Source organism: Benincasa hispida, chromosome 8, assembly GCF_009727055.1.
Source record: "Benincasa hispida cultivar B227 chromosome 8, ASM972705v1, whole genome shotgun sequence".
NCBI classification, from domain to species: Eukaryota; Viridiplantae; Streptophyta; class Magnoliopsida; order Cucurbitales; family Cucurbitaceae; genus Benincasa; species Benincasa hispida.
This window is the reverse complement of record NC_052356.1, coordinates 10,452,055-10,474,565: the sequence shown is the minus strand read 5'-3', so window position 1 is coordinate 10,474,565 and position 22,511 is coordinate 10,452,055. Positions and strand designations below refer to the sequence as shown.

General features: G+C 29.4%; 1 protein-coding gene across 1 annotated transcript; it reads right to left on the bottom strand.

Annotated features, from left to right (window-relative positions):
* Positions 1–16,766: 16,766 nt before the first annotated feature.
* On the bottom strand, positions 16,767–18,642 carry LOC120082684 (dof zinc finger protein DOF5.3-like). The gene is made up of 2 exons (XM_039037955.1): positions 18,386–18,642; positions 16,767–17,885 (listed from the first exon to the last, which is right to left on the bottom strand). The coding sequence occupies exons 1-2, from the start codon at positions 18,410–18,412 to the stop codon at positions 16,989–16,991; spliced, it is 924 nt and encodes a 307-aa protein (XP_038893883.1). The 5' UTR covers positions 18,413–18,642; the 3' UTR covers positions 16,767–16,988.
* Positions 18,643–22,511: the final 3,869 nt, after the last annotated feature.

Below are 22,511 nucleotides of genomic sequence, written 5' to 3'. Positions count from 1 at the left end.
TTTTTACAATATAACATGCATGGTTCATATTTCAGGCCTTTTTTGTGCAGGTTTTGAGTTTGTTTGAGTTGTTATGGAATGTCCTTTAATTTCATTTATTTTATGAACTTCTCGGTAGAAGTTATGCTCGTTTGTTATGCTAATAGAGTTTTCATTTCATGACGGAAGTGTGTTATCTTATGCATTTTTTAGTTGGTGGATTGTATTACTCTCTTTAATATCTTTAACTAATTTTAAAACTTTGATATGCAATAATTCAGTGAATTTACTTTTAAATTTATAATGATTAATTGATTACTATGGAAAGGTTGTTTGTTTAAACACTTTCTGGCAAGGAATTAATTCTTTTTGGATAAATTGGATAAGAATGTTCTTAAGCCCTTTCGAATTTTTTCTTAGGTGATAAAAGTTTCCTCAACACTCATGAGCTCTTATTTATAGATTCAAACTAGTTTCAGTAATGATGAGATTGGTGCTAGTGCAATATATGAGACTTTTTTCCCTGTTTGGATAATATGAAGTTTGGACTAAGTACTAGCCACGAGGGAGAATTCAAAGTTCATTCGTTAAGACTACGACTTGCAATAATAGTTGTTACATTCATATTTTTGGTAACTAAGAAGGTTTTCCATGACTGCGTGTTATACCTGAATATTATTAATCGATATGTTGTTTTTACATACATTTCAAACATAATTTACAACCTACATCTAATTTTACTAATGTCTTGCCATTTTTACTTATTTTCGTGCAATTGTTGTCAGCTTTTGGAGCTTAAAATATTCAAAGAAACAGAAAAATTCTATTGTATACACTTTTTGAATTATATATTATGCTTAAATAGTTTAAATGACTCAACGGTTGTACTATTGCCTAATATGGAGGGTGGGTCAAGAAGTCAAGTGCCTTTATTTATGTATTGAATTAATAAAGGGTTCAGTTCACGCCCAGTGCGGTTCGTAGCTCGACTGGTTCCTATCCGATTCGTTTGGTTCGAACGGTTCTTAGCCGGTTCGGAGGTTGGGCAATTCAGTTTGAGCGGTTCAAGGTCCGGTTCACTTGTTTTGAACCGGTTGACCAATTCTTTATCTAATAGATAGTTATCTTGATTAATTAAATTAATATAAGTGTTATATTAATTTAATTAATTGTTTAGGTGTCCAATCCCGATCCAATAATTGTTTTAATTATGCATTTGATGTATGATTTTATTTTATTATATACATGATAATGTATGTCATATACTAAAAAATCCCAACATAAGTTATGCATTTAATTCATGCGTTATTTATATTATAAATGTTATAATATATATAGTTGCATGATTTAATTTTTATAGCATGCTCATACATCATATAATATGTGTTATAGTACATGTTTGCATGCATGAATAACATATCGATGCATCATTTATATTATAAGTGTTATATTATATAGTTGAATGTATGTATGGATGGATGTTATTAATTATTTCATTGCCTTATTATATAAGTGTTATATATAGTTAGTAATGAAATGAAATTACATGAAGTATGACACTACCTTAAGTAATTTATAATTATTATAATTTACTAAGTATGTCATTGAATGCAGTTGTTTGATTTTAATTTATTTCATTTATTTTATAAAATTTATAATTAAATGAAATTAGAAATTAAAATTAATAATTCAGAATTGCATGCAAACCTTAGGTTTAAATCATTTTTAAAATAGTTTTAAAATATGATTCACATACACCTAAGATCACTTTTCTAATAAGATTAGAAATTAAGTTTAATCTTTTAATCAATTTTATAGGATTGAATTGATTCTTAATTAAAAGATTAAATTTGTAACAAGAAACTTTTTGTCTAAGGTTAGTTCTGTCTAGGCTGGGATACTTAAGTTAATGGAAATGTAACACCCCTACCTGGGAACTTATTTGGAAAGGTGAATTAGATAGATTTGTGACAAGCATGCAATGGTTGATTAAAGTTCATTAAAGTGTTTAATAAACATTAATAAAAGTTGTTTAACTATCCAAAGTAAGTGTTACTTTTTGGCAAATTAAACAAACACTTAGTTAAAAATCAGTAGTTAGATTTTTCTAAGTTAAATAACCACAGGTATAACACTCAATTGGAGAAAAATTGGTATATGATCCTTCATTTAACCTTTTCACATTTCTCCCTAAAATTTCACACCATGAGATCTATACTCAGCCTCGAGACACCTTTGCTTGTATCCCCCTACGGATGGTGTTTGTATAGGTCAATATCAAGGTGAATGGAGAGAGTGTTTATAGTAAGGGGGAGCGGGACGTGTGTCAACATATCCCGTGATCTCTCTCATTAGTTTGTAGTAAAGTTTCATGCTTGACCTCGAAGCATCTTTGCTTGTGTCCCCCTACTGATAGCATTTACATGATTCTTTACCTCAAACATTAGAAATGGATAGGATTCCTTTAGTTTTTACCCCAATCGTTTTTTCTTTACGATTAGCTCATTGGGACGAAACTCTAGAATCTAAAATGAGAGGTTACACTTACAAGAAATGTTAAGTGAGTTTAACAATTTCTTGTATATTGTACACCCCACTAGCTTTAGGACAAGTATGAGATTTTTGGGTTGGTGCCCTAAATTTCTAGGGTTCTATAGTTTGTAATTGTATTGTACAAATATTTTATTTATTTAATAAAATATGAGATGTTTTATTTGACATTTAATAGCATTAACCCACAAATCAATAAATTGACATCTAAGGTTATCATCTGTAGTTTAAACATGTATGTAGAGACATATAGGTGGATCATGTTTAAGTGATACCTAAATGGTCTATACCTTATCTTGGTGACACTACGAATATGGCTCGCTTTGTAGATCTTACAATTTTTGTAAAGTGTTACAAATGATCTCATCCTGATCATTCATATGGAGACATGTGAGCGGAGGTTATTCTATATAAAGGAGCTTGTATAAGACAAGACCACAAAATGACTAGTCTCATTATATAACACCGTTCATATTAAAGACTTATATTTCACCAGGATGACCATAGGTGACATGACCTGAACCTTAAATGAGTTGTAAACTCCTGCCTATGAAGGCGGTCCTAAGTGACTAGGATGACTAGTTTGTAACCAAAATTTACAAGATAACGACCTATTTTAACTATTAAAACAAGTTGTTATTTGTTAACTCTATGTGAGTATGCATCTTATCTTTATTATGGATTTTAAATGTCTAATCCATTTTATAACAGCTTTATAAAACTTTAGACATGCTTTTCATCCAAAACATACATCGAGTATTTTAGGATTTAATATAATACTTTATATTAAACATTTGAAACCCCAAACATGCATACTATACATTATAACTCTTTATAACATACTTTCAATGCATGTTATATGCTTCCTATGGCTAGATTTTAAATCTACATGGCATACTATATGCACATACAAGATTTATTTAATTACAACATACATTCATAATGCATAAATAATTAAACACACACTGATATGGACTAGTTTTGGCATTCCAAGCAATCAAATAGCAAGCATAGGAAAGAAATCCCCCCGGATATTGATGTTAATCCATTAGTTCTAGCTCGAAGTTTGCCCTCTATTTTAGTAAGCCCTGCAAGTTTTTTTACACCCGCTTTCAATGAAGAACTATAGCCGGAGATAGAGAATTCTTGTCGAGCCAAGTCCCTATGGAGACTACCGGTCCTTTCAGTGGCAGACCAGCTAAGAGATAGATTCGAGATTCCAGATGTGACTGCTGTTACAATAATAATCAAAATTGACTTCCAATAGCTTCTAAACTTCCCGAACCGCCCGAATTGGATCTCCAAATTTCCAAAAAAAAAAACAGGTTGAACCGGCCAAAATGGGGGCTGAACCGGACCTCTTAGACTTTACTCGGCTGAACCGGTTCACTTGAACTGCCAATCGGGTCATGCGCGCATCTCCTGGGTTGGGATGAATAGCATTGCAATGCTTCATCCCAGCATTGCAATGCCACAGACTGTCTAATGAGCAGCTTTGTGATGCTCTATGGGCAGTGTTGCAATGATGCCTGGCAGTAGCTTCACAATAGGTTTTCTTCAACTGACCTTTTTTGCTTCTTTCTTCAATTACAATCTAATTGTAACTCTATTGACTAACAAATTTATAGACTCTTAATTACGCATTAAGGCTCATAAACAAAGAGCCAATTAAAATAAATAACACCTAATTGAAGAGAATTTTAAAGCCGGAACTGAAATTATCCATAACAACAACATATAATCTATGAAATTCACCCACCAAGCTAAAATTACCACGAACTGAGTGCTTAAATCATGCTCCGATACCAATTTTTAGAGTTAGCATGCAATTAGCGGAAGCAAATAGAATCATTAAGCACTATAATTCATCAATTTTAGCAACTAAGAAAGCATGTTTATAGAATAAAAAGGAGGGTTTCTGATATACCTTTGTAGAACTCCTTCAATCCACAAACTCAACTTGATTCTTGACTCCAAAAGCTTGTAGACCACCATTTGTATCTTCCCTACTATTCTCTTGGACCCTAAATTGAATTGTGGGATTCAAAATGAGTTGGTTTTCAGCTAAAGTTTGAACCCTCACCAGCAAAATTCAACTTTGCATGGCCATCCATCTTAGTTGAATCAACTGTGTTTTATTCAGCCTGATTAGTGCAATCAAGCAAATTGGCACCAAATCCACATCAAGTGAGTGGAAATTCGGGTGGAATTGTGAGTGTCAAAAGGTGGAGGAACCCACTTTGATTTTTCCAATTTTCAAATTTAAAAATCAATTTTATTTAAAATCAAAATTCAAATTTCCAAAATTTAATTGAAATCGAAATTTGATTTTATTATTTTGAATTTTCATAAAGTTCAAATTTTCAATTAAAATAAAATTAATTCAAATAATAAATATAATTAATCATTTAAACAATTTAATTATTTAATATAATTTAATATCTAATATTAAATTATTTACACCACCAATTCCACAAACATGAATCCCCATTGATGTAATTTTAATATTTAAATCATATGTAAATATTATCCAATTCTCCAAATTTCGTTTAATTCGATAATTAAACGTGTAATTATATCGTATATAATTACTAATTCCCTTAATTCAAATTTGAACACTTCAAATTTACTCATCACTATATTCTAAGGTTTAATCCGTTTGTAAGCTAGTAGGGGGACCTAATGGACCTACAGATCATGGACTCCAACGATTCGAGATTAACCGTTAAACTCTTTAACCTAGTTAACCAACATTCGTTAACTACTGGATCACTCCACTAAAACTCAGTAGTTGCATTCCCCTCACTGTAGATATATTTGTGTCCACTCGATATAACCATAATCAGTAAGTCAACCCTTCACAGATAGTTCGTAATAACGGTTGGGTCAAAAGTTTTTTTACCCCCGAGATTACGTCTTGTTCCTTAAGTCCCACTGTCCTCTAATGAACAATTATTTGTGATCCAATCAATAGCATGAAAGATCTCTTACCGAGGAGTTCCATGAGTACGTTCAGATTGCTTTAATCTCATCGTGACCGAAATACACATTATACATTTAAAACATACAGTTATGCAAACAAAACTTAATTAACGACATGCTATGAAGAGCAAAATAACATGAGAATGAGTGTCATACCAGTTGAAGACAGTCTTCGAACTTCAGCATTCACAGCAGCGGAAAACCTCCATGCAGTCTACCAATGCCCAGTGGAAGCATCGATTGCAGCAGCACGAACAACCCCGAACACGAACGTCATGGGGACGACACCACCAGAAAAGAGCCCTGGGTATTCTTGAAGTGAAAACCCAAAGGGTGATCTTTGGTAAATTTGGTAGAGGGAGAAGAAAGCACGGATCGTGTAGGCGATAAGCAAGTGGGAGGGAAGAAGACGCTATCGCATAGCAGAATGCTTATCGTTTAGGAGGAGCTACACGATCATATAGGATTTACTGAACGATCGTTTAGGAAAATGTATACGATCGTTTAGCAAAATTGGCACACTATACGATCGTTTAGAGAAGTTATGTGATCGTGTAAGCGATAGTGTGTGATCGTTTAAGCACGAGGTGGACGATCGTTTAGGCGGAGAGGACTATCGTATAGGCTCTCATTTTATGTAAGCGATCATTTTCTTTTCCCAAACGCGCGCTCACGAATTCTTTTGGACGATTGATTGAACAGGCGATTAAACTCACATTAAAAATTGAAACGATTTCATTTTTATTCATCGGTTTCAATAACCGACGGTTTCCCACTAACCCAGCGTCCAAACGTGATTTTTGGATTAATTATCATATAATTAATCAACTAATTAATTATATATAATCATATTATACTTTTATCCTATAGTTTGATATCACATATCTACTATATGTATTTTCTCCTCTACTTAATATAAATCATATATATATATATATATATATATATCTAATTTCCTCTAAAATAAATGTATCTCATACATTTAGCCAATTATATCATATATAATTAACCAGTCCAATTATAATTATATATAATCGAACTTCTCTTGTCAATTTTGAACATTTCAAATTAACCCAAACACTGGTTCTCGACTTTATCACAAGCTACCCAGGGGACCTAATGGACTCGTGGCTCGAAGCCTCCAACAGTCCGTGAATAGCTGACTAAACTCTTTAGCCACGAGATCCACCATCTGTTACCTGTCAGGCATTCCACCAATTAGCTGAACTCCTCTTACCACAGATATATTTCTATGTCTATCGGATATAACCAATCATGAGTACGATGACCCTTCACAGATGCTCGTAAGTACAATTGAGCCAAATTACCATTTTGCCCCTGTAGTTTAATCTCACTCCTTAAGTACCCACTGATTCCTCTAATGAACAATACACACATAATCCAACATGTGTGAACACCTCTCGGACCAAGAGAAGGGTGTGTGGCGCCACATCATTCAAGCCCCGGAATCAGCCTTTAGGGAGTTTCTATCTACTTACCCCTGCCTCAGGGAAGGAGTGAATTCCATCTTGTGTAGCTGAGTTCCCAGCTCCCAAATCAGACGAATCCCTAAAATGGTAGGTTTGAATTGGCGACTTGGCCACTCGCACCCATACAAATCAAAGGACCGCCCTCAATGGTAGGAGTTCTCAACTCACTCAGGATTGAGGTCATGTTACTTATGGTCATCCTAGTGAAGTGGACGTCTCTGTCAATGAATGGTGTTATATACGAGACTGTTAACACTTCGTGATCAGGTCTTATACAAACTCTTTGTATAGGACGTCCCCGCTCGCATGTCCCCCAACACGAATGATCAGGATCAGACCATCTGTGACAAGTCACAACCACTTGTGACCATTCCACAAAGCGGGCCGCATCCATAGCATTTACCAGGATAAGATTTCCCTCCTATATCCATATACTATATACCATTTTGGTTATCACTCAAGACATGATCCACTTGTATGTCACCACATATATGTTTGAGTCACATACTGATAACCAGGAATTTTATGTTTATTGGTTTGTGGTAAAATAAATAAAACAAGCAACTGAGCAAAAATAAAAGATGTGAAGTAAATATCATATATTAACAACACAAGCGTTCGTACAAACTGTTTACAAACTATAGAACACGAGACTTTAGGGCATCAACCCCAACACCAATCACTAAACCGAGTCTCTCTCGGGTCAATGAGAGGGTGGAACCCCTTGTTTAAGACTCGAAGTCAGCGCTTAAGGGAACAACCTTTCTATTATCCTTAAAACCAGGTAAGAGTGAATTCCATCTTGCACCCTATGTCCCCATCTATCTACCCGATCTTACCCCTGAAATGAGAGGCTTATTAAGCTGGCACTGTTGAGCCAACCCTCACCCATGCAAATTTGAGGATAATCCTGAATAAATAGAAGTTCATAATTAGCTCAGGATTAAGGTCAAGTTAACTAGGTCATCGCTTTGAAATAATCAGTCTTAAACAGTAAACAATGTTATAAAGTAAGAGTGGCTTATTTCTTTGTTTGATCTTATACAAACTCTTTGCATAAGATGTCCCCACTCGCATGTCTCCACATGAATGAATGAGGATCACTTCGTTTATGGAACTTTACAACAATTGTAACATTTACAAAGTGGGCCGCATCCGATAATATCCTCGGAATAAGGTACCCAGCCTTATTCGTATACTATAGACCATTTTGGCTATTTACTCAAACTTAATCCACTCTTATGTCTCCACATAAAGTTCAAGTATTCATGTAATAGACATGGATCTTAGTTTATTGGATTTAGGTTATTTCTAAAACGAAATGAGCAATTCAAATATTTAATAACAACTTCATTTAATCAAACTTCAATAACATGTATATTGATTAACATAATAAGTTTATTGTTTGCAAACCACGAGTTTTAGAACATAAAACCCAACATAAGGTGGTTTTGTTAGTTTTTGGTACTCTAGCTTTACTTAGATCATTTCAAACTCTTTATAAATGATGAACCTAGTTTATAACTCTTGAAAACCTTTTGTTATAGTTTGAACTGATTCACAGTGTTGAATTAAGGAACTGATTCATAGTACTGAATTAAGTATTAGACAACATGATAAGTTTGTTTAGTGATAAAACTTGTTGTAATGTAGTTACTCATGGCAATACCTTGTTGTATTTAGTTTCTTTGTAAAAAAAGCTTACCAAATTTGATTATTAGTTTGTTTGTATTTGTCCCTTTGGGGACATTCTTTAGTTCCATGTATTTAATATCTTTGTAAAAATGTTATCAACTTTATTCTTATATATAAAAATTCTTATTTATGTTTGAATCGATTTTGTGTTAAAATAAGATTAGTTGACGATGGAAATCAAGTGCGTATTGACAAGATTTAAATAAATAACAAACTATCGGACGTGTATTTCATTAACAATATAAAACTGTTGTAACTATGAAATTCTTGTGACAATAAAAATGTGTCGTGATAGAACATTTGTTGATATTGTCATGGTTCAAGTATTCTTGATAATAAATTGTTGTGGTTCATATATTCTTGACAAGAAAAAAAAAATGTCACTATGTATTCTTTTTTTACATTTTATAACTATTAATGCCCACAACACTACAAAAAAATACTCAATTTTGAGTCAGTTGATGGCAATAATAATCTGTTGTAATATATCTGACGATGACAGTTTATGATTGTCAATAATTATTCAATGTTGACAATTATTTATTGTCATGGGAAGACCAATTATGAAATTTTAAAAAAATTGTCATTGATGTGCATACGTTTACAGGCGATACAATGACCAAAAATAACTGTCACGAATTTTAAATCTGACAATTTTTAAATGTCATGAAATCTCAATTTTGTTAGAGTAACCAGTGTTCTTTCCTTCAATTACCTTAGCTTTTCTATGCTCTATCAGCATCTCGATCGACACTATGGCCTTGACCAAATGGCAGAGGCTTGATGTAATAGGCACTAGCTAGTTTGGCTAATTTAGTTCGATTCTTCCTTTATTACACTCAACTCTTCAACTATTGTCCAATTGGCAAAGTTGTCTACTAACGAGGCAAAAGAGCCTAGCAGTGCGACAGGGGCTTTTGTGAACGTGGTTGAGCAGTGGAGGATTCTAATCATGAAGTAATTCTAAGGTAAGAGGGGAAGAATAAGGTATTAGAATTGTGGAGACAAAATTCTTTCGAAGCAAAATATTCTCTTGTTTTTTTTATGTGTGTTTTTCTTTATTATTAATTCCAAAATATTGAAATGTGGTATAGAAAATCAAGTAGTTCGTGTTGATCTATTTGGAGAGAGATTTGTAACGCGAGTTTTGGAATCATTGTAATCTTCATCATCGTATAACCTATAGTTGTAGAAGACTGAACGTAGTTCCGAATTTAGAGCAAACCAGTATATTTTCGGTGTCGTTCTCTTTTTTTCTTCTCTTAACTTTTTCTATTTTATGGTTATTAATCTTTTTTGTACTAACATGTGGAAATGAGAATTTTAGATATAATTTAGTTTTCGCATTTTAACTTATTTCTATGTATAAATTCCCGACAAAAAAAAATACAAAAGAAACATTTTTCTCAACGAGGTGTCTTAATAGGATTTGTTTATGGTCAGTGAGCTAGCCTTTTTGTGTTATTAAAAAACATTATAAACCGTGTATATGAAAGTTTTTAGGGAAATTATCAGACATGATCTTTTTTAAGTTCACTTTTTACAGATAGTATGTTTTTCTAAAATTCGTTAAAATAATTTTTTTTTTTTTGTACTTCTCTGTCAAGATTAGCCACCAAGATTTGTATAAAAAGTTAACCTTTTCAACTTAATTACATCCAAGCTATCCATTCTTTTGAACTTTTTTGGTGTCATTTCGAATCGGATGAGGACCGAGATTCTCCAAAATTTAAAAATCAAACTGCGAAAATATTTCAAGAAATTTGAAAACATAAATTGTAAATTCATTTATATAATCGTAAATCAATTTGGAAATTCGTGGAAACATAAATTGGGAAAAAAATTTAAAAAGAGATGAGTTGATATAAGATTTGGAAAGATAGCATAATATTTGAAAAAAAAATATGTAGATCTCGGTTCATCTCAGGATAACACCAAGATCAGCCGTTCTCGGTAAAATTTTACTTGGGATGAACCTAGAAAGCCCAAAAGAATTAATAGTTTAGATATAAGTTGAAAAAGGTGACCTTTTGTACAAATTTCAGTGGTCAATCTCGACTAGAAAGCATCGAAAGAAACTATTTTAGAGAACTTTCAAGAAGCATGTGAGATGTGAAATGCGAAATCTAAAAGGGGATTTTTTTTTTTTTTTTTTTCAAATTTTTATCAGAAAAAGAATCTTAACATTGATATATTTAAAATTTAAAAAAGCCATAAAGTTGAAATGTAACAGGAAACTGTAAAAAAGACGATATAAAATTGAAAACAAACATGAAATAGAAGTATAGAATATAAATGAATTGGTTGGAGACAAGGTGAAATGTCAACATTGGGGGCTTCTTATGTTTGGAATAAAACACAAAACATCACCATTTGTTAGATTTAGTTCTCATCTACGACAAAAGCTGAGATCTTCAAGCTTTGACCATCAAAATATTCTAATAATTAATTCCCACATTTTAAGTTTTATCTAATTATTCCATCTTAAGTTCAATTAATTTGCGAAATTTACGTCTACTTAACTGCAATCAAAATCTAATTCCATCTTCAATTTCGCCATCTCACTCTTACTTTCCCATCATTTCCCTAAGAATTTTCATCTTGTGTTTAGCAAATTTGATTAACATCTTCAACTCAAGTTTTTAATAAGCAGCCTTTTAAATTAAAAGTACATATATTAAAAAAAATTTAAAAATAGACTATTAATGCACTTTAGTAATAGTAAATCATTGGTTTAATTACAAATCTAGTCCCTCAATTTTATCGTTTGTGTCTATTTAGTCTATAAATTTATAAAAGTGTATAATAGATTTTTAAAGTTTCAATTATGTGTCTAATACTTACTTGACAAATTTAAATTTTTTTAATTGTATTTGATTCATTTGATATAAATTTAAATTTTATGTCTAAGGAAACCCTAAGGTCCCGTTTGATGATTTTTTTTTTATTTTTTTGAAAATTAAACCTATATACCACTACTTCTACCTCCAAATTTCTTCATTTGTTATATATTTCTTACTAATAGTTTAAAAATCCAAGCCAAATAGACACAAATTTTAAGGTTTTGGGACTAAATTATTTGTAATGTAACTTAAATTATTTAGGCATGGTTTGAAAACCATTTTATTTTTTAAAATTAAAATGTATAAAAACTACTTGCACCCTATAGATTATTTTGTTTTATTGTCTACATTCTATGAGTGTTTTTAAGATCAAGTTTTAAAAAAAATTTAAAAAGTAATTTTTAAAATTTATTTTTATTTTAGAATTTTGCTAAGAATTTAATTGTCTACTTAGAGATGATTAAATTCATAATTACTTCCGAAAACCATAGGGTTATCAAAGATCACCTCCTATTAAATTAATTGGTTTTCATTTTACTTTTTATGTTGGTTAACGTTTGTATCATACATCGATGATTAACTTATACCATATAATTTATGTTGAAGTTAGCTTATAATAATTTATTTTCCATAAATAAGAAAACAAAACATAGTAATCAAACATATGTTTCATTTTTATCTTTAAAAATCGTTAAAAAAAAAAATAGTTTTTGTCCGTAAACTTTCATCAAAGTAACAATTTAATCTCTAAATTTTGGTTTGTAACAATTTAATTTTTGTACTTTTAATTTTGTAACCCCTAAACTTCGGTATATAACAATTTAGTCATTATATTTTTAAATTTGTAACAATTAAGTTCCTAATATAAAATATATATATATATATATATATATAAAATAAATATCTCTCTTTATTATTTTATTACGTAAACTTTGTTTTTTATAAAAAATATTGAGTCTCTAATTAGTTTATCGATTTATCTATGCCAAAAATCTCATTAAATATCAACACTGATTTTTATAATAGAGATTGAATTGTTACATAGTAAAGTTCATCACGGACTATATTGTTACAAAATTAAAAATTTAGGAATTAAATCATTACAAACAAAAGTTCTAGGACTAAATTATTACATTTGAGAAAGTTTAGGGACTAAAAGTGATTTTTAACCTTAATTTTTAAGTCTCAAATACCATCAAGCTAATATAATGAAAATACTATTGAATTTGATAGGGTAATCACATAATATTAAGAGGAAAGAAGAAAAAAGAATAGGAGAATTCATTTGGAAGTAACTCTAACATGTAAATATAGAGAATAACATATAAGAAACTTTAGGTCTCATGTGTTTGGATGAAAGCCAATGATGATAAGCTTTGAAAAATTAGTTGATTTTTATCACAAAGTTAAAAGTAAAGTAAGAAATTTTGATGAATGAAAAAGGTGGTGATGGAATAAAAAAGGTGGCTAATTAATTTGTCCTTCAAATTAGCAAAACTCAAGTAAAATTAGTGCATAATGTAATCATTTTAGCACTGAATTTTTTACAATTGAGCATTAGATACTCTGAGAATTGCATGTCCTAAAGAGGGAAGATTGCAAAAATTAGCTACTAAAAATGTGTTTTAAGTATAGTAAATTTCCATGAAATCCATATTTTATGATTGTCTCGATCAATATTTATGACTATATTTTTTGGAAGACATAACCAAAAGTACTTCTCTCTCAAAATTATGTTTTGGAAGAATTTATGGACGTGCTTTTAGGCAAGGGAAAAGTACTTAGAATTAATGCTTTTTCAAAAAAGTATTCTTTTTTTTTTTAATTTCATTTTAATTTCTATACTTTCAATAAATCTACAAATTTCAATGTGTAGAGACCAATTATACGGTATTTTAACTTTTTTTTTTTCTTAATCACTTATCCACATGCGAAAATAGTGATTTGTTATTAAAAACTACTTAATTGATTCTAAAACAATTTCAATAAATCAATTAATAGGTATTTCCATTTAAGAAATATTACATAAAACGATTAAAAAACAATTTGTGTAACATCAAACTAATCACCACAAAAGTTAAAATAAATATAAATTAACTGACATATGATTACTGAAGTATGTGGTTTAAAGTCCCCTTTTATATAGTACTAAAAAAAACTAATCACTCTAAATTTTTGTTTTTTATAAAATAAAGATGTTTATGTGTCATGTTTTTCATATAAAAATAAATAATTTTTCAATATTTTTTTTTAAAAAAACACACATTCACAATCAAACATCTTGGTAATATCACAAATTTTTTAAATTAGTTTGTCATTTTCTGTAATTAGCTTCATTAAGAATTTGGAACTATATATTTGATATGGATGTCAAGGTTAAAATTTTGTTAGAAATATTGACAAACAATATTTCTAAATTTAGAAACATAAAAACAAAATTTTAAAACAGAAAATAGAATAAATAAAAAAATATTTTAAATAATAAAACTACTAAAAATATTTATAATTAATAGTAAAAAATAATCGTATATCTGTGATGGATCGCAATAGACTACGGTCTATATTTATCACTTGCATTTTAGGACATATAGATAATAAATTTTTACTATATTTATAAATATTTTGGTTTATTTTTTCCTCGAGTTAAAATTTGTTGAGTAAACAAAATATTATTCTTTTTTCGAGATTTTGATTCACTTCAAACCATACTAAAATATATATTTTTTATTATATATATATATAAATATAAATATAAAAGAGAGGAAAAAAAACTACCACATCAATCTCGACGTTTCCTTGTTATTCATAGTTATCAAAAGCACCAATTTGCAGTGTACCCAATTATTGGAATATTCATCCTTTATTATTAATAATAATAATAATAATTTATTATTTATTTATGTTTTTTCTTTTTTTTTATATTTATTCTGACAAAACTGTCCGTCTTCAAATCTTGAGTTGGATTTTGTCTCTGTTGAGAGAGAGAAATAGTAAAGCAAAATCCATCCCGAAATTGCTGCTCATGCCTTCACTCTAAATCCCTATGCATTTCGTTTCATACAAACTTCCATATTACTTGCTCAATAAAAATTATAATTATATATATCATACCAATTTAGAGATATGCAACAAATTTATCAACTTTTTTAAAAAGTAATATATATATTTTTTTTTTTGCTATTATTCTATCTATCATAGACATGTGTACACATGTGTAGACATGTGATAGAAAGAATGTTTTACCAATTAAAGTGACATCTTAAATTATTCCATATATTATCCTGATTTATAGTTAGTTATATTCCTAGTATATTAATAAAATTAAATAACATATCAATTTATGCTTATTTTAAATTATATATAATTAAATCGACAATTTAATGTGATCAAACTCCTATAATATTATTATGTATACTTTACTTATTAGCTTATGCTTTTGAGTTAATCGGTGGTTTAAGAACTTATGTTATTGAATTCGAGATTAGAAGTTTGATTTTCTTACCTCACATATTGTAACACAAATAAAATAAAATACATCATGTAAAATAATATGAAAAATCTTTATACACATTACAAGGGCATTATATGTGTGTGGTGGGATAACTAAGGGTAGCATACTACAACAAAGCCTAAACATATTAGTGTTCAATAGTAGGGGTGGCTCGAATATGATTTTGAGCTAACGGGGTAGGGTCGAGAATGGGGATGAGGAATGTATTTCCTGCTCTTTTTATTTTCATTATTATTTTTAAATATATGGATAATCATATTGTATGTGTATAATTTGATATGTTTGAACCATTTTAACCTTTTGTTTATGGATGATTAAATAATTTAATTTTATTTAATTTAAAAATATTTATTACTTTTTCTCGAGGAACTAACTGTTTAAATGAATACTCATAAAACAATAACCATTATTCTAAAGATTTAGCAGAAAAGTAATTATTTAATTAAAAAATTCTTAAAAAATTATTTCATTGATTTTTTAAATACTTAAACGAAGAACAATTTCATACGAAAAATCTGACCAAACAATTGTTTTGAGAAGCTCTATGCGAGATCTTCGCAAAATTAAACGAAGAATTTTTGCATGAATAGAAATTATAAGGAAATGGGAGATAGAAACGGGAATATAGAAACCATCTTCGTCCCCGTCTCGAGAATATCTCTATAATTTGATCCATTTTTTATCCATCTCATTTATAATAATAGACATTTTAAGTATAGTAAAATGTCATTGTCTATCAATAATAAACCGTGATAGATAGTTACTTTTTCGTTACATTTATAAATAAGTTAGTCATTTTTTTATTTGAAAACTGTCATTATTTTAATTGTTAATTGCTAAATGTTAATTTTTAATTTTTTTTCTAACAATATGAAATTTTGCTTCTTGCCATTAATTTTTCCGTCTTATTTTTCATTTTCATGCTTTGAGTTGTTTTTTTTTTTTTTTTTTACAACTTTTACAAGGGATAACTAAACATAGAATCTTAATTAAAATTTGAAAACCAAAATAAAGATTTCTAGACATATTAACAATTAAAATTGTTAGAGACAGACAACAAACCTTTCACTTTTTCTACAATATTACGAAATTATCTTCTTTTTTTTAAGCCTAAATAGTCATTCATATTTTTGCTTGGATTTCAAATAATCTAGACAAACCTCTCAACAAAAATAGAGATTAAGAAAATAAATTAAGTCTGTTTGGTAACTATTTCGTTTTTTGTTTTTGGTTTTTTAAAATTAAGTCTATTTTCTTCTCATTTCTTACAATGATTTGCATTTTTCTTGAATACAATGGTTGAATTCTTAGCCAAATTTCAAAAATAAAAACAAGTTTTTAAAAGCTACTTTCTTTAATTCTTAAAATTTGACTTGGTTTTTTAAAATAGTTTCTACCTACTTAATTTTTAAAAATAAAAATAAAAATAACCAAATGGTTATCAAATGAGATCTACTTTTTTAAAATAAAAAAATAAAATAAGAATTCACATTTTTTTTTTTGTTATAATGATGTGCATGGAGAAATAAACAAGGTGTAGCAGACATTCATGAAAAAAAAAAATTGATACATCAAATTAGTCGAAACTTCTGACTAAAACAACAAACCTATGAAATATCACTCTCATTGTCGATAACAATCAAAAGGCCACCAATAAAGTTCGGCAAAATCAATCCTACGGTCATAATTCAATAAGCACTAATTAAAGTCAATTAATTATAAGCAAGAAGAACCCAAAATTAAATTAACTAATAACACAATGGGATGATTCAAATGAACCACCTCTCTTTTTAGTACAAAACTTAATTCCCAAAAGAAAAAATAACCACTAAACCTTGAAATTAAGATCATATTCTATGGAGGGGAAGAGGGTTTGTCCTAATTAGTTTCTAAGTAAAAAAAAAAAAATGAACACACAATCTTAAAGAAGAAGAGGGATTACATGAGAGGACTATTGAGAAGACCATGCCAAGAAGAAGCATTAGTGAAGGCATTGTTGTTCCAACTTTCGCGAGCGGAACCGGAATCGAAATCCATGGCTGTCATCATCGTTGTCGTGGTCGTGTTTGAATCTATCGCATTAGTATAATTGTTCATTTGCCAATTTGGGTATGCCCAAAGGATTTTACTTTGATCACCTCCATTGATTTCTCGTCCTCCAAATAGCTCTTGCTTCATCGTCGTGACCGTCACTGCCGTCGTTGTAGCATTGCTATACTGTTGATTATGATGATGATGATCTTGATCGTAAGTTTGTAATCTCATTTGATCTCCACTGCTTTCGATTCCACCCATGTTGTCATTTCCATAATACATTGTTTGAGAATTATACCCAAAGCCATTCAAAACGTCGCTGTTTGGCATTCCCAAAATGGAGAAATCAAAGTCGTTGAATGCGGGTCCAACCGCACTCGCACTCGCACTCCCACTCGCACATGAGTTTTTGTGAAGCCTGGCGAATGCCAGACTGAGGTCATGGGCTTGGTGATCGTAGGACAAGTGGGGTAGGCCGCTAGTTGAGCCGAAGAGATGGTCTTGGGATTTCTTTGAGGAAGAAGATGATGAATTCGTCGAGGATGATCTTTTGTTCTTACGACACCCTCCCCCAACTGGAACATTGCGGAGGGTGCCGCCTTGCGTCCAGTAACGGCGGCAGGATTTGCAAAAGTATCTAGGTTGAGAGAGGCTATAGTTATTGTAGTAGCAAAATTTGGTGTTTGTTGAATCACATCTTGGGCATTTCAAGGCTTGTTCTGGCTGTGGCCTTGGCTTTCTCATTTGATCTTTTGAATTTTGACATACCATCATGTTCTCCACAGAATGTGTTTCAATTTCCTGTCAATCATATATAATTTTAGTACTAATAATCATCATTGAAAAAATATCCCATTTCTCAATTCCCCCACCCCAATTTATGCAGAGAAATAAATATCCCACCCTAAAACTCCATTCCATAAATATTTGATTTTTTTTATTTTTAATTTCGAAAATTAAGTTTATAAATATTATTACTTCTATCTGTAAAATTCTTTGTTTTGTTATTCATTTCCACTAAAAGTTCGAGTATTTCTTACCAAAAAATACGAAATATACGAGAAGAATAAGTAAGAGTTTTCAAAAACAGAAAACTAGAAAGAAAAGGAAATTCTGTTTGATGAGAACATCCCAATATTAGATGAAGGGAGAGAGAGAGAGAGAGAGAGAGAGGGGAAAAGAAACATAAATCATGGAACACTCAAATTAAAGAAAGAGGAAGAAGAAGAAGAAGAAGAAGAAGAAGAAGGGAAAAAAGAAAGAAACATAATAATGAAAAGATGATGATGGTTTATAATTACCTGGTGTTGGGCAGTGGGTAGATCCATTGTTGAAGAGAAACAAAAACAACAAAACAGAAGATTTGATTTGGGGTTTTTGTGTAGAAACTAGAAAGAAGAAGAAGAAGAAGAATAAGAAGAGATGGGAAAAAGAGTAAAGGGAAGAGTTGAGAAGTGAGGAAGAAAGAAGAAGGGGAGATAGGTAAATATATAAAGCAATAATCCCAATGGAAGAATTTAGAACCAAGAGAGAGAGAGAGTAATGATGAGAGGGATTGTGGTTGGTTTTGGCTTGTAACCAGAGAAAACAAGATTTTAAGTAACAAATTTCCAAGAAAAAATAATTAGCTACGTCGTAAGCTCCATACATTTTTATGCAACTCACTCAAATACTAATCATAAGTTACTACGTCACAAATATATATATATATATATAAAATAAACATTTTCTCCTTAATGTTCAAAGAAAATTATTCAATTATCATAATTATATTTTAATAAATCATAAATTTAATCTCTAATGATAATAAAAATTGATAGAAATTTATCTATATCTATCATTTATTTAGGTATGTATATGTATGTGATGTCAGTTTGTGTGCAGCAACGGTTTCATATGAAGCCAAGGGTGAGAGAGTGTTCCCTTCTTATGTGGGTCCCATTAAAATTTTTTATTGGATGCAACTATTTACAATCTTTGGTCCCCACTTTTCCACTACCATTTTTTTTTTTTTTTAAATCTCCCAAAACACACAAAGATTCATTTCCCTATCCAATGCCAAATACAATCTGTCATCAGATCAGATCAGACCATCTCTATCTCTCTCTAATATCTTCTCCATTAATATTTTATTTTGTTTCTTCTTTTATTATTGTTCTTATTATTACAAGACAACAACAACATAAACATTCTACTTCCGTTCAGAATTTATTATTATTAATAATAATAAATAATGGATTTTCATGTTTATGTCTAATAATCTCGTAACCTATTCAATATTTTTTAAAATTCATAGATGTACTCAACATAAAATCTAATTGTATACCGATTATATCAACTAATGTTTAAATCTACGATTCCGTTTGATATTTTTAGTCTTTTTTATTTTGAAAATTAAGTTTATGAGCACTCCTCTCACCTATGAATTTCTTGATTTGTTATTTCTTTTGACCAAAATGGTTACCGACTTAAATAATAGAAATGTAGGATGGGAGGGTCCCACGGAGTGTTTTACATTAAAATTGATGTTGAAGTTGAAATAGTTTTGTTTTGCTGTTTTGTTCTTTGTTTTTTTTGGTTGAAATTGATGACGTGGTGCTCATGGTTAAGATGGAGGGGTTAAAGACAAAGCAGCCAAACGATCTCCATCGTCGGCAGAATGGACATTTTTTTTTTCTTTATTTATTTATTTTTATAATAATAATAATAATATGCTAAAAAATGTTCTCTAGCATGAATTTTATTAAAAATTTCATTCGTTTGCTTTCACATGTTGCACACATTCATTTAAAGTGAAAGAACTTGAAAACAAAACAAAAGAGTTTGTTAATGGATTGGATATTTATATTATAATGCCATAAGAAATAAGAAACAAAATAGGAAATTGTAAAAAATAATACATTTAAGTTTTACTTTACAAAGTTAGCATCTTTTTTCAAAAATCATAAAAATAGTTTTTCTTCGTCTATCTTAGGGGAGATCAACTATGAGATTTTAGTTAAAAAATCATTTTTTTTCAATTTATCAATTGTTTGGAGCTTTCTTCGTATATCTCGCTCTATGTTAATCTTGGACAAAATAACACCGAGATTCTATATATTTGAACTTTTTATCTCAAGCATAATTAAACTGAGATTCTATATATTTTGAGCTCTCGGTGAAATTTCAGACATAATTCACATCGAAATTCATATATTTGAGCTTTTTCGGTAGAATCTTGAACAAGATTAACACCGAGATTCAGTATATATCTCGGGTATGATCTTACCCAATTTTTCAAAAATTTTGATCTTTCACAAAATTTAAAAATGTTGAATCAATTTAGAAAATCTATTTTGATAATTGAAAAACCCATTTGCAATTTTGGAAATTAATATAATTGTGAAGACATAAATTATGCTAAAGATTTGAAAAATTATATAATAATTTGATACAATATTTAGTAAACATAACCGAATTTGGAGAAAATTTGAAAATAATTAAGATTTGGTATAAGATTTGGGAATATTACATAAAAAAAAATAACAAATCTCGGTGTGTAATCAGGTGAGATGTATCAAGAAGGTTCAAAAAAATCGATAAGTTAGAAAAAGTTGATTTTTTTAACTAATTCTCGGTGGTCGATCTCTTCCAAGATGAATCAAGAAAAACTATTTTTACGAGTTTTTAAAAAGCGTGCTAGTTTTGTAAGGTGAAAACCTAAACGTGTTATTTCTAACAACTTCCCAAACAAAATGTGACTAATGTAAATATAATATAAATAATTAACATGTTAACTTGTTTGAAAAGCATAAAATATTTATTTATTGAGTTAAGTAGGTTAAAAAACACTTTTAGTCCTTAAACTTTTATGAAAGTAAAGATTTAGTCCATAAACCGTTTTCTGTAACGATTTAGTCTTTGTACTTTCAATTTTTGTAACAATCTAGCCATTGAACTTTAGTATGTAACAATTTAGTTCTTGTACTTTCAAATTTGTAACAATTTAGTTCCTAACATAAAGATAATTCATCAAAATTCGATGTCAATTTTTATAATTTATGTAGGCTTTGTATTTTATAAAAATATTGAGTCTCTAATTATTGGTTTATTTATGTAAGAAATCTCATTAAATCTTAACATTGAGTTTCTACATTAGGGACTAATCGTTACAAAATTTAAAGTACAAAGACTAAATTGTTACAGATTAAAATTCAGGTACTAAATTGTCACTCTTGTAAGTGATTTTTAACCATGAAAATATTGTTTTAACTTTTTAATTCTATTAAGAAATATGCATCACTATTGATATTTTATCATTATTTCTATCGACAAATCTATTGAGATCTCGATATTTTTGTTGATACCAATATTTTTAACTTGGAGTAGAATGGACCAGTAATTATATAACATAACAAAGAAAAGTATTTTATAAAATTTAAAATTGAATTTTTTTTTTTATTTAATCATAACCAAGTTGTTTACAATATCCTCCTTTTTAAAGAAGCTTTTATTTAATCATAACCAAGTTATTTATAATATAATTCTTTTTTAAATATAATTAGAATCTTATTTCTTTTTTAAAAAAAATAAATAATGAGAAAATAATGCCTAATAGTACTTAAAGCTAATAAATTTCACATCATATACAAACTCAATTTCCTTCTATGATTTCACTACTTTTATTTTAATTGAGACTCTAATTGAGTATCTAAACTTTCATCATTTTAATCATTTCATTACAAATTATAAATTTTACACAAAAACCATATAGATTATTGTGTCAATTTTTTCTTTAAAAACAATAAACAATAGGATAATTATTTTAAATGACAAAATTGCTAAAAATATTTTTAAATATAGTAAATTGTCAATGTTTATCCGTGATAAGACACTGATAGACATCTAATATATATAACTTTCTATCACAGATAAATAGTGACATTTTATTATATTTATAAATAAGTTAGCTCATTTTACTTTATTTGTAATAAACAATCTCAAACACCGTACATACCTGGGACATATTTGAAAAAAAAAAATATCTTAGGCCCAACAAGAGAAATGTTCTCTTTTCTACAATAGAAATTGCTTTAATTATGGAGGGAAGGGGGTCCCTAAAATTCCAATAAGTTTGATTATTGAGTTGTCATACTCACATTTATTCTTTGAAATTTACAAATGAAGTTTGGTTGGTTGGGCTTTTGTAAAATTTTTATACATTAATTATTTGAATATTTTGTTAGAATAAAAAAATGAACTAAGGACTGCATGCCTACATAAACAATTGGAATGTGTTACACCACAGTCCAAAATGTACTACAAATACTACAATTAAATAATATATATTATTTACATTAATTATTATAAAACTATATATTATATTTAGGCATGCATACTTAGATGTACTTTTTGTTCCTATGAGTATCTTCTTAGAAGATATGAAGT